At 52.5% G+C, this 15325-nt stretch overlaps 1 protein-coding gene across 2 annotated transcripts in view; it reads right to left on the minus strand.

Annotated features, from left to right (window-relative positions):
* The window catches only part of Dnajc11 (DnaJ heat shock protein family (Hsp40) member C11), a 45843-nt gene that overhangs the window by 7959 nt on the left and 22559 nt on the right, over window positions 1-15325 (minus strand). For both annotated transcript variants that reach the window (XM_048350155.1, XM_048350156.1), the window contains exons 3-10: window positions 14744-14817; window positions 10852-10953; window positions 3846-3974; window positions 2964-3086; window positions 2190-2263; window positions 1087-1276; window positions 499-584; window positions 145-261 (exon numbers count right to left, since the gene is read on the minus strand). In XM_048350155.1, coding sequence (XP_048206112.1) covers window positions 145-261; window positions 499-584; window positions 1087-1276; window positions 2190-2263; window positions 2964-3086; window positions 3846-3974; window positions 10852-10953; window positions 14744-14817 — 895 coding nt within the window. The remainder of the gene's footprint in view (window positions 1-144; window positions 262-498; window positions 585-1086; window positions 1277-2189; window positions 2264-2963; window positions 3087-3845; window positions 3975-10851; window positions 10954-14743; window positions 14818-15325) is intronic.

Genomic DNA, 15325 nt, shown 5'->3' on the forward strand with positions numbered 1-15325 from the left:
TTAGCTGTCTTTTTGGTTTTTGCGGTGGTACTAGATGCTTGCTAGACAGATGCTCTCCTACTGGAGCCACTCCACCAGGCCCCTCACATCAACTAGTGAAGCCACCACACATTCCCTGGCCACAAGGAGCCATGTTCAACTTACTTGACTTTGAGAGAGACGCCCTGCGGGACTCCGATGCTGACAGCAGCACCGAGGACGCTGTGCCTGGAGATCTTCCTCTCAGCTCCGTACTCCACTATAGTCCCGAAGAAGCCCGCCCTGCGGAGAGCACGGGGGGGGGGGGGGGGGAGGAGCACGGGCGGCAGTCAGCGCCCGACTCCCTCCTGCTCCACCTGTGGGCAGCTGCCACTTGAGGTCAGAGTGTGGTTGCCTGCCCATCCTTCCTCCCCTCCTCCCGCCCGCAGGCCGCCACCGCCAGCGTGGGGACCTCCAGCAGCCAGCACTGTGCATCCCGCCGCAGAGCCAGTGGCTTGTGCCCGCAAAGCGGACACTTACTTGAGCGACCCCTTCACGCGTGTCTGCTCGTCGTCTTGGAACTTGTGCTGATAGCTGATCAGTGCAAAGGAGTGGGGGATGCCCAGCTGTGGAGACAGAGGTGGGGCATGCAGGCCGGTCCTGGCCGCTCTGGGAAGATGGCCTCTACCCTCCCATTAGCCGCTAGACATCTACCAGGCCCAGGCCCGGAGTCATGTGCACAGGTGTGGGACTGGGCAGTTAGGTGATCGATCTGCCACTGTGCAGCACACGACCACTGTCACACAGGCCATCGGTCACCAACAGGAATCCTAAGTAGGATGTGACTAAAACCTGAGACTTCACGTCTAGCTTCTCAAACCCTGTTACCAGGTGGCAGTTGGGTGGGAGGTGAGGAATGGTGGACCTGAGGGCCTGCCCTGACCACTCCACCTGCCCCAGGGCAGCGGCCAGTGCCCTTCCACCCAGGACTTTGGCCGCCCACCGGGGCTCCCAGCCGGCGTGAGCTTCGCTGGCAGGGGACGTGGCATGCCGGCCGGGCACTCAAGGAACGAGTTCTTGGGTTCGGAAGCGTCCGCAGACCCCGGCTGGTCCGCGCCGCGCCCTCACCTGCAGGGCCACGGTGAAGTGGCTGGTCTTGGTGTCGCGGACGATGCTGGTGTTCATGGCTGACTGGATGCCCCACCTCCACTGCAGGTAGCCCACCGTGTTCTTGTCCAGGTTCCGAGCCAGGACGGTGGTGAGGCCAGGCCGGACTCCGCGGGATGAAAACTGCAGAGCACAGTTGGTCGTCACAAAGCTGGGGGGACACAGACAGAAAGGTCTAGATGGCACCTGCTCTGCTGGGTCCTCTGCCAGGAAGACCTTGCTCACCACACTCCCATGAGCCCCTGGGCCGGAAGGCAGGAGGGGGGCAAGGGCGGGCAGCCACAGAAGCCCTCTCCTGCCAGAGGCGCTGAACGCGGAGTTTCTCAGCAGTGGAGCGCAAGCGCGCCGCAGGTCAGCTCCCCTCGGCCCCGTGTTCCAGCCCTGCAGCACACTGCATCATGGGCAACTGTGATGTGGCAGAGGCCTGGCCTCCTGCCGGCTCCATAGCGGGCGTGGGGTGGAGAAGCTGCCCAGGCTTTGGAGTGTGCAGCAGTGTCAGACCCACTCACCGCGGGGCCATTTTGGACCATGGAAGTCACAGCATCAGTCTATTGTAAAAAGCTGCCTCCCTAGCTTGGAGGAGTGGCTGTACTCTGCCCAGCAAGTGTGACGCCCAGAGTTCCAACTGCAATACTGACAAACCCCACCCCCCAAGCCAGCAATGTGACCCTGAAGCACACCCACTGACGGCGGGAAAAGCCACGGTCTGTGCCTGGCCAGGCAGCGTCCTTGGAGGGCAGCACCACCTTCTGGCCCAAAGCGGGCATTTCACCCGTGTAGAACTGACAATGCTACAGCTTGACTCCCCTGCCTGGGAGCCTAGGGGACAAGGCCAACAAACACCCCTGCAGGACCACCAAGCTAACAGCCCCAAGTGGGGAAACTTCTCAGCACAGAGGCAAGGCAAGGCTGGGCCTGCCCAGGCTGGACGGAGGCGGTCCAGAGCGCTTTCCCACTCACACACTGCCAGGCCCCCAGCCAGGGTCCTAGCACCTCCCGGCCCAAATGCCCTTGATATGTGGGTTCTAAGTCTTCTAAACCACAGGGCCCGCTCTCATATTTACCATCGTGGTGTGAGATTACGGAAGAGCTTGAGACCAAATAAAGGCCCTTGGAGGTCCCCAGCTCCAAATTCTAACTGTTTGAAAAAGAAAATGAGAAAGGATTAGGTGTGCGCCTCTGCCCAGACTTCCTGGCGGGTTTCTGTGCTCTTGCCAGGGCTCTACACAGAGGGGGCGGGGGGCGGGGGGTGGATTCCCGAGTCTCAGCTTCTCCTCCGTCCTCGAGATGACCCCAGGTTCACCGGAAGCTCAGGCTGCACAAAAGGCTCTGCTGAGGAAATGCTGCCTGTCCCTGGGCCCCGCCCCGTGTGTTGCGTGCTCTGGCCAGGGTGACCCCTCTGCATTCTGGTCCTCCGGGGTCTCGTGCTAAAGCCCCTTGGTGTGTGTGCATTCCACTCTCGCACGGCCTTGGAGCTGCCGCCGTTCTGGCTGCCTCACTGGCCAGCATGGGCGACTTTCAGGGAACCGCCCTGTTGATGTGATGCAGCTGTCTGCTCGACAGAGCCAGCTATTCCATGACCCCTGACCGCTGAACCAGGGCACAGGGCCCGCCTCTGACAGTGCAGTAATCACAGCGAGGGAAATGACCCAGAGTTGCTTCCAGAGGTTGCCCTTCTGGAGTGGCCACCTCAGAGGACATCTGATTCTAAGGACTCCTCAGACGTGAGGGCCCGTAAGAGCCTGAAAGGTTGATATTCGATCCTATCACACAACCTGGTCAGCTGGAGGGAGGGCCAGGGCACACGTGGGACCAGGCAGTCCCGCCCGCGGGCTTACCTCTCCCCATCCCTTGGCAGAAGTGACTCGCCGAAGTGCGAAGTTGATGGAGCCCCCTCCGTTGCCGTTCTGGGTGGACAGGCTTCCGGAGAGGATGGCTGTGTCTGTAGCTGTCAAGGGTGCCTGGGAACAAACATCTCCCGGTAACAACAGAAGCAAAGCCAGGGGAGCGCCAGCACTGGTGCGGGTGAGCACCCTGTCAGTGTGCGGCCTGCGCAGAACTGCCGGACGGCTCTGCTTTCCCCGCTTCGCCATGAGGGCTGCCCGCGGCCACGAAGGCTGTAAGGAGCACACCCCCGGAAGCTCAGGGACACAGAGCTAGCGCTGGGTTGGCAGCGCGCCGATGGCACAAACTGGAGTGGCTCCTCTGTGCCTGCCACGGCGGCTGCCCGCGCCTCTCCAGAACCTACCAAGGGCCTCTGAAGGGGACTGAGGGCCCGCACGCTGCCGGCCCGCAGAGCGAGCAAGGGCAGGTTTCTCGGAGGAAACTCCACCTCAGCCAACCTCCATCCGGGAGACGGACCAGGAGTGTGCACACGGCGGGCAGGAAGGCGGCCTGGCTGGCGGCCTCCGGCCCAGGGTGCAGAGCCGCCACTGCCGTGCGGCACACCATGGAAGTACCGAGACACAAGCACTGCCTGCCTGCTCTCCCAAACTCAACCACCGCAACCCTGGGCCCCTCCCTTCAGACCATAATACGAGAAAGACTTGGGGCCCTGGGAGCCACGTGCCCCAGCCCCGACCCTCCTGCCCACTCCTGTGTGGGCACAGCCCCGACACGCAAGGCTGTGAGCAGAGCGTGCTGTTTCGTGGAGCCCCTAGCAGGCTCTCCCCCCGGCTGCCCGCCGAGCCTCAAGACCTGGAGCCCACGCTGCGCTTTACCTCGATGGACTGAGATATGTGCATTTTGTTAATTTCAATCTGCGGAAAGCCACTTCCAGACACGTCGTCATACTCCTCGTCGTAGCGATCGAAGAGGTCGGTGGCATCTACGCCGACGCTGATGGTCCCCTGGGCACAGAAACAAGAGGGAGGGGGTGAGCATGCAGGGTGGACGTGGTGAGCCCCCGCCCCGGCACCAGCTCCCCCCCCCCCCCCCCCCCGTCACAGTTCATCCCAGGAGCTACAGAGTCCATGGGCTCCCGCAGCTAGAAACCAACGGGACCAGAAGCAGCAGCCCGCGGCCTGTGGAGGTCATGCCAAGGACAAGCATGGACGGGCATGAGGGGTGAGTTGACCCCAGGAGGAACGGGGGAAACCGCCTGGACTTGGCCTGATGACGCAGGAAGACAAGGACACACAAACAAAGCAGGACCAGGCGGGAGATGTGAGGCTGCTCTGTGGGCGGGAGCTGGTGGCTGACGCCTGTGATCCAGCCGAGTACCTCCCGAGGAGGAGGCTGAGATCTGAGGATGGTAGCTCCAAGCCGGCCTGGGCAGAAAAGTCCCTGGGTGGCGCTGTGAGCACAGAGGCTCAGGGACAGCGCCCAGGCCCTGAGTTCAAGCTCCAGGACCAGGGGGAAAAGGCTGCTCTGTTGTCCACAGTTAGTTTGAAAGTCAGGAGAAGTCCAGCTTCACTAACTGCTAAAACTACTTCTTACACAGAAAACTAAAGTTTATTATATTCTTCCGAAGTCCTAAAGTGTGTCACATGGGTATTTTTAACCCAATTTAAAAAACATTACCACACGTACCACACGTACCACACGTATTATGAAATTGCAGCCCTAGTTAAAAATATAGTATTTTTACTGAGGCTTAATTTACATAATTGACTTATTCTTATTTTCTGCTAGTACTTAGATTTGAACTCAGGGCCTCATGCTTACTCAGGTATTACTCTATTATTATGCCTGCAACCTATTTTGTAGTTATTATTTTTGGCCAGTCCTGGGCCTTGAACTCAGGGCCTGAGTACTGTCCGTGGCTTCTTTTTGCTCAAGGCTAGCACTCTGCCACTTGAGCCACAGCACCACCTCTGGCCTTTTCTATATATGTGGTGCTGGGGAATTGAACCTAGGGCCTCGTGTATCCGAGGCAGGCACTCTTGCCACTAGGCTATATCCCCAGCCCCTCGTGAATAATTTTTAAACTTTATTTATTTTTGTGTTATGTGGTGCCAAGGAATCAAATGCAGGGTCATGCACGCTAGGCAAGCACTCTACCGCCCAGGTGCGTGCCCAGCCCTGGCTAGTTATTTTGGAGATGGAGAGTTGTGGACTGCTCTACCCTGGCTGGTTGGGGCCGTGGCCTTCTGGATCTCAGCCTTGACTAGCTAGGATTACAGGCATGAGACACTAGTGTCTGGCTTTCAATGAATTCTGAAAGATTATCTCTAAAATCAAGACAGTGAACATTTCTTTCTTTTTTATTTTTCCTTTGGCCAGTCCTGGGCCTTGAACTCGGGGCCTGAGCACTGTCCCTGGCTTCTTCTTGCTCAAGGCTAGCACGCTGCCACTTGAGCCACAGTGCCACTTCTGGCCATTTTCTGTATATGTGGTGCTGGGGAATCGAACCCAGGGCCTCATGTATATGACGCAGGCACTCTTGCCACTAGGCCATATCCCCAGCCCAACAGTGAACATTTCTATCACCCCAAAAGTACCTTGGGAGGGAGTGTTTACCCTGGAGGGAGCTGGGAACTCAAGGTTTGTAGCCCCCTCTCCATCAGCCCCGAGGGAAGCAAGCTCTGTCCAGGTGAGTTTAGTCAGCAGACTGTCACCCCAGCCTCTGTATGGGCCTCCAGCGGCCAGGCACTTCCAGCAAAAAACAGTGACTTCTTCACCACCACCACCACCTCTTTTGTGGTGCTGGTCCTAGGGCTTGAATTCAGGGCCTAGGCGCTGTCCCTGAGCCTTTGTGCTCGAGGCTAGCGCTCTACCACTTAAGCTGCGGCTCAAGTAGTTTACTGGAGAGGAAAGTCTAATGGACTTTCCTGCCTGACTGGCTTCAAATGCCATCCTCAGATCTCAGCCTCCTGAGTAGCTAGGATTACTGGTATGGGCCACAGCACGTAGCTTACTATTTAACTAAGGAGAGAGAGACACGAATGCTTCTGTGAACTCAAAACTTCCACACTGAATGCAAAACTATTTTTGTAGGGATCCTCAAATGCCAATCACACGAAGGCCTTCCTGGACAAGAAATACACTTAGAATTTACTGCAGTCCATACCTATGGAAAACCTAATTGTCAAAATCTACAAATATTCTGGTGTATTTACAGAGCAGCAGTTAATAATACAGAAAGTAATTAATGCACTCTAGGGATGACTTAATTCTCAATACAAAAATCTTGCCCCTGGGCTGGGAATGTGGCTTAGTGGTAGAGTGCTTGCCTAGCATGCAAGAAGCCCTGGATTCGACTCCTCAGCACCACATAAACACAAGAAGCCGGACGTGGCAGAAGTGGTGGAAACGGCTAGCACTCTACCACTTGAGCCACAGAGCCATTTCCGGCTTTTTCTGTCTACGTGATACTGAGGAATGGAACCCACGGCTTCATGCATGCAAGGCAAACACTCTACCATTAAGCCAAATTCCCAGCCCCTTGTTTTTTATTCTTTATTTTATTTTTTGTCAGTCCTGGGGTTTGAACTCTGTAACCTGGGTGCTGTCTCTGAACTTTTGTGCTCAAGCTAACACTTGAGCTACAGCTCTACTTCTGGCTTTTTGGCAGTTAACTGGAGAGAAGCGTCTCATGAACTTTCTTGCCCAGGCTGGCTTTGAATTGCAATCCTCAGATCTCAGCTGAGTAGCTAGGATTATAGGCGTGAGCCACTGGTACCTGGTTTCTGGCTTTTAATTTTTGTGGTGGTACTAGGATATGAATTCAGGGTCTTGTGCTCTTGCATGAATTTTTCTATGCAAGGCTAGCAATCTACCACCTGAGCCACAATTTACTTCCGAGTTTTTGGTGGTTAACTGGAGATAAGAGTCTCAAAGTCTCATGGACTTTTCTGGTTGGGCTAGCTTTGAACTGTGATCCTCACACCTCAGATCTCAGCCTCAGCTAAGATTATAGGCATGGGCCACCAGTGCCAGACCTCGTATATGGTTTGAGTGTTCATAATTGTTAAAATTTATGTTTTTTCCACTTTAGCCTCCAGCATGTGTTCCATGGGATTACATGTATGCACATCATCATATCCTGGTCGGGAAGTCTCTCGGTTATTAGCATTCATACTAACTCCACACCTGACAACTCATCAGCAGAGGACAGAGTAGCTGTGAGAATTTACAAATACCACCCCATTACTACTTTTCCACCACTTTGCTGTGTCCTTAGATAAGGCTACGATATGGCACACTCCAGTGAGCCTATGATCTTAGCCTCCACAGCCTTTGGTGCTGACCCAAATCTAGGGAAAACAACGAAAGCAGAAGAGTAATGGTGAGCGAGCTGGGGGTAGCGTGAGGCAGAGGGTCAGCTTGCCTGACAGAATTAACTGGCCACAAAAATGACTGAGGAGGTCACTCTGAGTGACAAGGACATTTCTTTATCTTTGAGACAGAGAGGCCTAGATGCTGCCTCCTGTTCTTCTTCCGCCTTAGGGAAACAACTGCTTGAGGCACCAGAACAGATGCATTTCTTCTCTGTGTGCCCAAAAGGCTGGACCATTCATTTTCACTTGTGAGACAATAGGCAATATTTCATATAATGAAACAACACAAGCTTAAAAGGAATGAAAAATCAGATTTGGCTGGGTGCCATGTCTAACCCCCCCTCCCCCCCATCGATCTCAAAAGTAAACCAGATTTAAATTTTGGCAGAGAATCAAAGGCACTGTCGGGCTGGTGGCTTTTATCTGTAATCCTAGCTACTCAGGAGGTTGAGATCTGAGGATCACAGGTTGAATCCAGCTAGGGAAGGAAACTCTGAGACTCTTATCTCCACTTAACCACCAAAAAGCCAGAGTGGAGCTGTGGCTCAAGTGGTAGAGTGCAAGCTTTGAGGAAAAAACTAAAGGACAGTGCACAGGTCCTGAGGTCAAGACCAGTATCAACACCCGCCCCCACCCCCTCTCGAAATCTACAACTAAAGATGTCAAATGGGTTAGAGTTTTCTGTATATTTTAAATTGTCCTTAAATCACCATGTTTTTTCCTGGTCCTGGAGCTTGAACTCAGGGCCTGGACAGTCACGACAGAGAACACTTACACAAGGATCTAAGTCTTCTCAGAACCTAGTTCCCTCCCTCCCATCCTCAGGCCATCGCTCATCACCGAGAAAGGACAGCTGACAGAGCTGTAGCTCATACTCTTCTTTTCCTTCATGATTATAAATGTGTTTTTTCTTTGTTAGTATATTATAGCTACACAGGGTGTGGGGATTTCACTGTGACATTTCCAGGTGGTTTTTTTTGGTGCTGCGGATTGAACTCAGATTCTGGCCCAGATTCTGAGCTTTCTTGCTCCAGGCTAGTGCTCTACCACTTGAGCTACAGCCCCACTTCAGGTGTTTTTGGAAGTTAACTGAAGATAAGAGTCTCATGGACTTTCCTTTTCCTGTCAGGGCTGGCTTTGAGCCATGGTCCTCAAATCTCAGCCTCCTGAGTAGCCAGGATGACAGGTTTTCCGAGCAGGCTTGTGCAATTTCAACAGGCTTCGCTGGTCTACGTTCACACATGCAAACAATCTACTTTGATCAATTCAACCTTTTACGCTCCCTGAAGTCGTTTTTTGTATTTGCTTTTGAGATAGTCTTGTGACGTAGCCCAGGCTGGCCTTTACTTCTCAGACTCCACCTGGGATTACAGGCGTGTGCACACCAGGCTCAAATGGCATAATCCTTTCCAACATAGACATTCAGGTGTCCTTGTCATGTCCATCTCAGTGTCCTCCTGAGAGCCTCCTCTCCCAAGAGACAGGAGTGACAAAAGCACACAGGGGACGGGTGATATGGAAGAATCCATCTCAGGGCAGACAGTGACTTGGAAGAGTTGGGACCCAACATCCACAGGCTCAAGGAATGGGGGACCAGATACCCCAGGTCAGAGAGAGCTGGACTCCTCCCACCATGTGAGGGGCCTTGGGGCACTGAGGCGCGCAGGGAGGCCCTGGCCCCCCACGTGAGGCATCTTGGGGCGTGCAGGGAGGTCGTGGCCCACCATGTGGCACTGGGGCGCGCAGGGAGGCGGCGGCACTGCCCGCTGGCTAGGACTTCCCAAGCTCCCTCCCATCTCAGCATGTTCTGCAGTTTCTTCCCCACCTGGAATAATGACCATTCACACACGTAACCTGGGCATGGGGGCGGGGTGTGTGTGTTCAGGCACTATACAAATGCCACAACAGTTGATACAAGGGTCCTCGGATACTGAGACCAATGTACACACTTTGAAATGCAGGATTCCAATAGGTAGACTGTTCTGAAAACGTGTTTTTTTTTTTTTTTTTCTTTTGCCAGTCCTGAGGCTTGGACTCAGGGTCTGAGCACTGTCCCTGGCTTCTTTTTGCTCAAGGCTAGCACTCTGCCACCTGAGCCACAGTGCCACTTCTGGCCATTTTCTATATATGTGGTGCTGGGGAATTGAATCCAGGGCCTCATGTATACGGGGCGAGCACTCTTGCCACTAGGCCATATCCCCAGCCCCTGAAAACATGTTTCTTTAAACATTATAGAGGTCTTTAAAAAAACCTGTAGGGCTGGGGATATAGCCTAGTGGCAAGAGTGCCTGCCTCGGATACACGAGGCCCTAGGTTCGATTCCCCAGCACCACATATACAGAAAACGGCCAGAAGCGGCGCTGTGGCTCAAGTGGCAGAGTGCTAGCCTTGAGCGGGAAGAAGCCAGGGACAGTGCTCAGGCCCTGAGTCCAAGGCCCAGGACTGGCCCCCCCCCCAAAAAAAAAAAACCTGTAGAAAGAACTTGATCATAGGTAATCTTACTGTGTTTCCCAGTTTAAGCTGCCACTGTTCTTTTTAGAAGGCTTAAAGTAATGAGGCTTCTTATGACCCCAGGTGTCTGGTAGAAAGGAGGTGATGGGAGGGCGGGGGAGGGGCACTCGCTTCTTATCATGACCAGCACAGGCAGTCTGTGGGCCATCCTGCCCAACTCAACAGAGACGGGAAACCAGCCACAACCATGAGCCCTTTGGCACGGCTGGCATTTAGAATGGTGGGCACCTCAAACTTAGCAAGATGTCCTGTGTGCCACCTGGCGGGGGCACACACTCAGACCAACTCCCCCAGCAGGTGGAAGGGAGAGGACATCACACAAGGGACTGAAAAGTAACTGTGACTGCACTGTCACAGCCACTCAGTGCCCACGAGAGATCAGGTCACCCGTGGCCGTGGAGAGGATGTGTTCACTCAGTGCTCAGCGTCCACATGACGGCCTTTCCCCTGGGGGTCGCACGACAAGGACTCGGGAGTGGTGGGGAGGCCTTAGAGGACCAGCCAAGCCTCTGCATGTGAAACTGCTTTGTCTTCCTGTGTGCACATGTGTGTGCACGCTCACCCACGTGTGTGTCTGTCCTAGGGCTGGCTTGAACCTGGGTTCAGAGCCCGGGTGCTATTCCTGAGCTTTTGTGCTGAAGGCTAGCCTTCTATCACTTCCGGCTTGGAGGTTAATTGGACAGGAGTCTCACAGACTTTCTGGCCTGGGCTGGCAGGAACTGTGATCCTCAGGTCTCAGCCTCCTGAGTAGCTAGGAGTACAGACTGAGCCACCAGCTCTCAGCTTGCTTCTATACTGTTTGAAATACTGGCCTCCAGGTCACCAGGGCCAGCTCTGCCCCTAGCTACACGGGAGATACTGTCTACCAAGGTGTCGCTTTGGGGTACGGTGAGGTTTGTAGGTTTCTGTTGTTTCAGATATTGCTACCCCATTGTTTTCCCCGGTTCTTACAATAAAGCTTTCATCCCAGCCTCCCTGGAATGGCGCTGGCTACCTTGGGGTTGGTTCGCTGTTGTAGCCTCCTCTCTTCCCGTTCTCTCTGCAGCCGCTCAAACTCTTCTCTGATCTCAGCTGGAGTTCTTCGCCTTTCCACAACCTGTAGGCACAACCAAGGGAGATAATGAGGGGACTAGGAAGTGAAGACCACGCAAACCACACACGCGCTTGCGCAGACACGGCAGCCCTTCCTCCCCGTTTCCCGGAAGAGCAGAGAGCTGGAGAGGTGAGGCCCTTCCAGCTTGTGCTTTCCCTTGGCTCTCCAGAGACTTTGACTTTCTTTCATTTTCCTAACTTGTCTGAGACTGCAGGAATCTTACCAAGAAAACCCCACAGTCCCAATTTCCTAAGGAGTCCTACATGACAGATGGTAAGAGGCACACTGCCTCCAGGACTCATTCCTCCAGGCCTGGACTTGTTGGATCAGAGAAGCTAGCTATGAGGGCTGAGGGTTCTAGAATCAATGCCCTTCCCACTATGAGAGGGCATGAATGGTAGCATGGAACATGCCAGTCCAACAATCCTCTGGGACCAAACGCAGGGCATGAAAACTCAAGGACGAGCAATAATGTAAGTCTGTGAGAATCTAGGGCATTCCATCAGAGCCCTTCTTATGTAGCTCACTATGAAAGGAAGATATCTGGTTGAGATTTCAAAGGTGAAGGCTAGCTAGGTGACAGTGGTTCACTCCTGTAATCCTCGCTCTCAGGAAGAGAGAGATCTGAGATCTAAGATTGTGATTCAAAGCCAGCCCAGGAAAAGAAAGTCTGTGAGACTCCAAAAAGCCAGAAGTGGAGGTATGGCTCAAGTGGTAGAGCATTAACCTCAAGCAAAAAAGAGGCAGGACCCAGGGCCTGAGTTCAAGCCTCAGTATTGGCACCAACTAAACCAACAACCCACCACCCAACCAACCAAAGAGGTGAGGTGGGAAGAAACCCCAGAAAGGCAAGGCCACTGTGGGTCTCACAAAAGAATGCAGTACACCTTACGACTTCCAAGAGACCCCTTGATGAATGCACAGGTCTTGATAATATGAGGAACACCTAGCCTGGGAGGACAGAGTGTGGAGCAGAGGAACCAAACCTTGCTGTGAATTTCTTTTTCTCTGATACGCTGTGACATGCTACAGAGAACATAACCCAAAGGTGCCAGGTCACTCCATCTGTAGTCCTACTTTATACAAGTGCTGCAGTCTGCGCGCCATCAGCCCACTGCCGTGTCAGAACGCTGGTTCCTCCCGAGTGGGGAGGACGCGTGTGCTGGCAGGCGTCTACCTCACAGGCGCCCACAGGCCTCTGTCTTCTCACATGGACCGAGTCTGTGCGTCTGTCCTCTCCTCGACAGGAAGAAGCCACACACTCCTCACTGATGGACAGGGAGGAGGAAGGCTAGGTAGTTTGTCTTATACCCATATCCCTGGTAAACAGCCACTGCTGTGGCACCTCAGGCCACTGGGAACCCGCCGTTTCTAGTGGTCATGGGTGGCTCGACCACGTTGACTACCACATGCGCTCCCAGTTCACAGAGTTTGAAGCCCCAGGTAGGAATGGCTATCTTGAGGCTTTACTCCCATTTCCTGTGTGGGAAGCAGGAAGTGCCTCTCCCTTTCCCATTTCTCTCTACTTTATCCTGTTGTAGTGTACTCACCTAAATTAAAAAAGAATCAATTTGTATTATAAAGGTGATGTACAGCGGGGGTTACCGTTTCAGAAGTCAGGTAATGAGTACATTTCCTTTTCTTGTCAGTCATGGGGCTTGAACTCAGGGCCTGGGTACTGTCCCTGAGCTTTTTCACTCAAGGCTAGCACTCAACCACTTTAATCAACAGTGCCATTTCCAGTTTTCTGGTGGTTAACTGGAGATAAGAGTCTCACAGACTTTCCTGTTTGGGCTGGCTTTGAACTTCTATCCTCAGATCTCAGTCTCCTGAGTAGCTAGGATTACAGGTGTGAGCCACCAGTGCATGGTTTATGAGGACATTTCTTTTTGGACACTGTTATCCCTTCCCTCTCACTCTCCTAATTTTTCCTGCTTTCCCCTACCCACAAGTTATATAGTTCATTTTCAACATAGCACCTAGTGAGCACCATAAAATAAAGTTAAAACTTCCAGCCTGTAACATTCTCCTTTGCGTCTGACTTTCAGAGTGCCGTTTGCTGTGAAGTCCAAGCTTCCATGATCTGCGTGGACACTGGGTCTACTGTGAGATGCACCTCTGCAAAAGGGGTGCAAGCAGGAACCTGGGCCTGTACACCTCCTCGGTACCTGAGGCATATCACTTTTTATTTTGGAATCATTTTAGAAAATTATTCAGAACTTTAAAAAGGTTGCGAAGACAGTGTAGAAAGTTCTGGTCTACTCTTTACCCAGCTTCCCTTAGTGTTTTGTAACCACTAAACATCTGTTGGATCTAAGAGACCAGCTGGGCACTGGTGGCTCAGAGGTGTTTTAGCCAGGTGCTGGTGGCCCATGCCTGTGGGTCTAGTTTCTCAGGAGGCTGAGATCTGAGGATTGTGGTTTGAAGGCAGCCAAGGCGGGAAAGTCTGATCTCCAATATGGCACCAAAAAAAGGCAGAAGTGGAGCTGTGGCTCAAGTATTAGTGTGTTGGGACAGTACTCAGGCCCTGAGTTCAAGCCCCAGTACTAGGAAAAGAGAGAGCGAGAGAAATTTAATAAATACAATAATAGGATCTATTTTTCTTTCTGGATTAAAAAAATTGCTGTTATTACACTTAACACAATGAACAAATATATATGGCTTGATACACCTTTCACCAAACCAGAGGTCACAAACCAACTGTCTATTAGAAGCAGGCAATCCCCAGAGAAGGGCCTGATGGAACACGACAGGGAGAGCTGAGGACTGGGTACAAGGTGACAGCCCAGGCCACTCCGAAGCACAGAGACTCCTCAGATTTGTCTGACGGTTGCCTCAGAATTCACTCATCTTTAGACAACAATTTTCAACGTTTTCCTGCAAAGCCCTGAGTTGCGTTTTTGTTTTTTCCCCTCTCCAGTCCTGGGGCTTGAACTCACGACCTAGGTGCTGTCCATGAGCCTCTTTGTGCTCAAGACTAGCTCTACTTGAGAGCCACAGTGCCATTTCTGGCTTTTTGTTAGTAGTTTATTGGAGATAAGAGTCTCACAGGGACTTCACTGTCTGGATTGGCTTTGAGCCAGGATCCTCAGATCTCAGCCTCCTGAGTAGGATTATAGGCATGAGACAGCAGTGCCATGAGAGTTTTACTACAATTCATTGTGATCAGAACAAAGCTACAGGTGAGACATGCACACCAGCACCAACATCAATTCTTATAGCAATTCAGAGCTTTACAACTTGATCCTAACCTCTTCCTTTCAGAAGACTTGCAACACCCAGAGGCAGAACAGAGCAAAGAGCGTCCCAGCCGCCCAGGGAGACCTGTTTCACAGGCACTTGCTGCAGCACTCATTAGTGTTAACAGTGTTCTAATATACTGCACTGTGTTCTAACTAGCAGAGTAGTTCTAGACAATGTAATGTAGCAGTTCTCAATTTTCTAAACCTTTCCTAAGCACAGTATTTGTGGCGAAGGTGGAGATGGGCAGAAGAGACTATGTACAGACAGAACTGCCCCCTCCATTGGCTCCTGCCCATCCTCAGTGCTGGTTCTGGTATCCTTTTCTCTTCACTGGATATGTTACGAAGCCAAAGACAAGCCAGACAAATTCTAGAGTTAGCAAGCAGCACAGCCAGGTCTAGAACTCAACCTCAGAACCTCGGATAAAAGGCAAAGAAGGCGACTTTCTGCCTCAATGACTCTCACAGGTTGAGGGATGCCGGGTTGCCAGGAAGAGGTGCTTTACAGGCGCTTCTGACTCTTCTGGGCCAGCAGACACAGTTTCTCTTACCTCCCATCCTTCCATCTCCAGTCCTTTCTTTCCATATATATCATAGATGGCTCTGGTTTGGGGGTCACTAAGCACTGAAAGTAGAAGTTCAGACATGGTTAAAAGGTATAGAAATCACGTTTCAGTTCTTTCAAAAATCATTAGGGGGCTGGGGATATGGTCTAGTGGCAAGAGTGCTCGCCTCGTATACAAGAAGTCCTGGGTTCGATTCCCCAGCATCACATATACAGAAAATGGCCAGAAGTGGCGCTGTGGCTCTGAAGTGGCAGAGTGCTAGCCTTGAGCAAAAGGAAGCCAGGGACAGTGCTCAGCCCCTGAGCCCCTGAGGACTGGCAAAAAAAAAAAAAAAAAAAAAAAAAAAAAAATCATTAGGTAGGTCTATTTAACTTAGTGTCTGACCACAATCTTCCTTAGAGATCCTCTTTGTCTCCCTCATCCCTTCCTTTCCTCCTAATTTCCTTTCCAATACAACCTAGGATGTGTGTAGAGGCTACCATTTTCCCTGGGGCCAGGCTTTTCTTAGTCCTAGGGTACAAGGCCTGACACACAGAGGTTGAGCCGAAGGTGGCTGCTTTTGGAATA

This window comes from Perognathus longimembris, chromosome 7 (genome assembly GCF_023159225.1).
Source record: "Perognathus longimembris pacificus isolate PPM17 chromosome 7, ASM2315922v1, whole genome shotgun sequence".
Classification (NCBI taxonomy): Eukaryota; Metazoa; Chordata; class Mammalia; order Rodentia; family Heteromyidae; genus Perognathus; species Perognathus longimembris.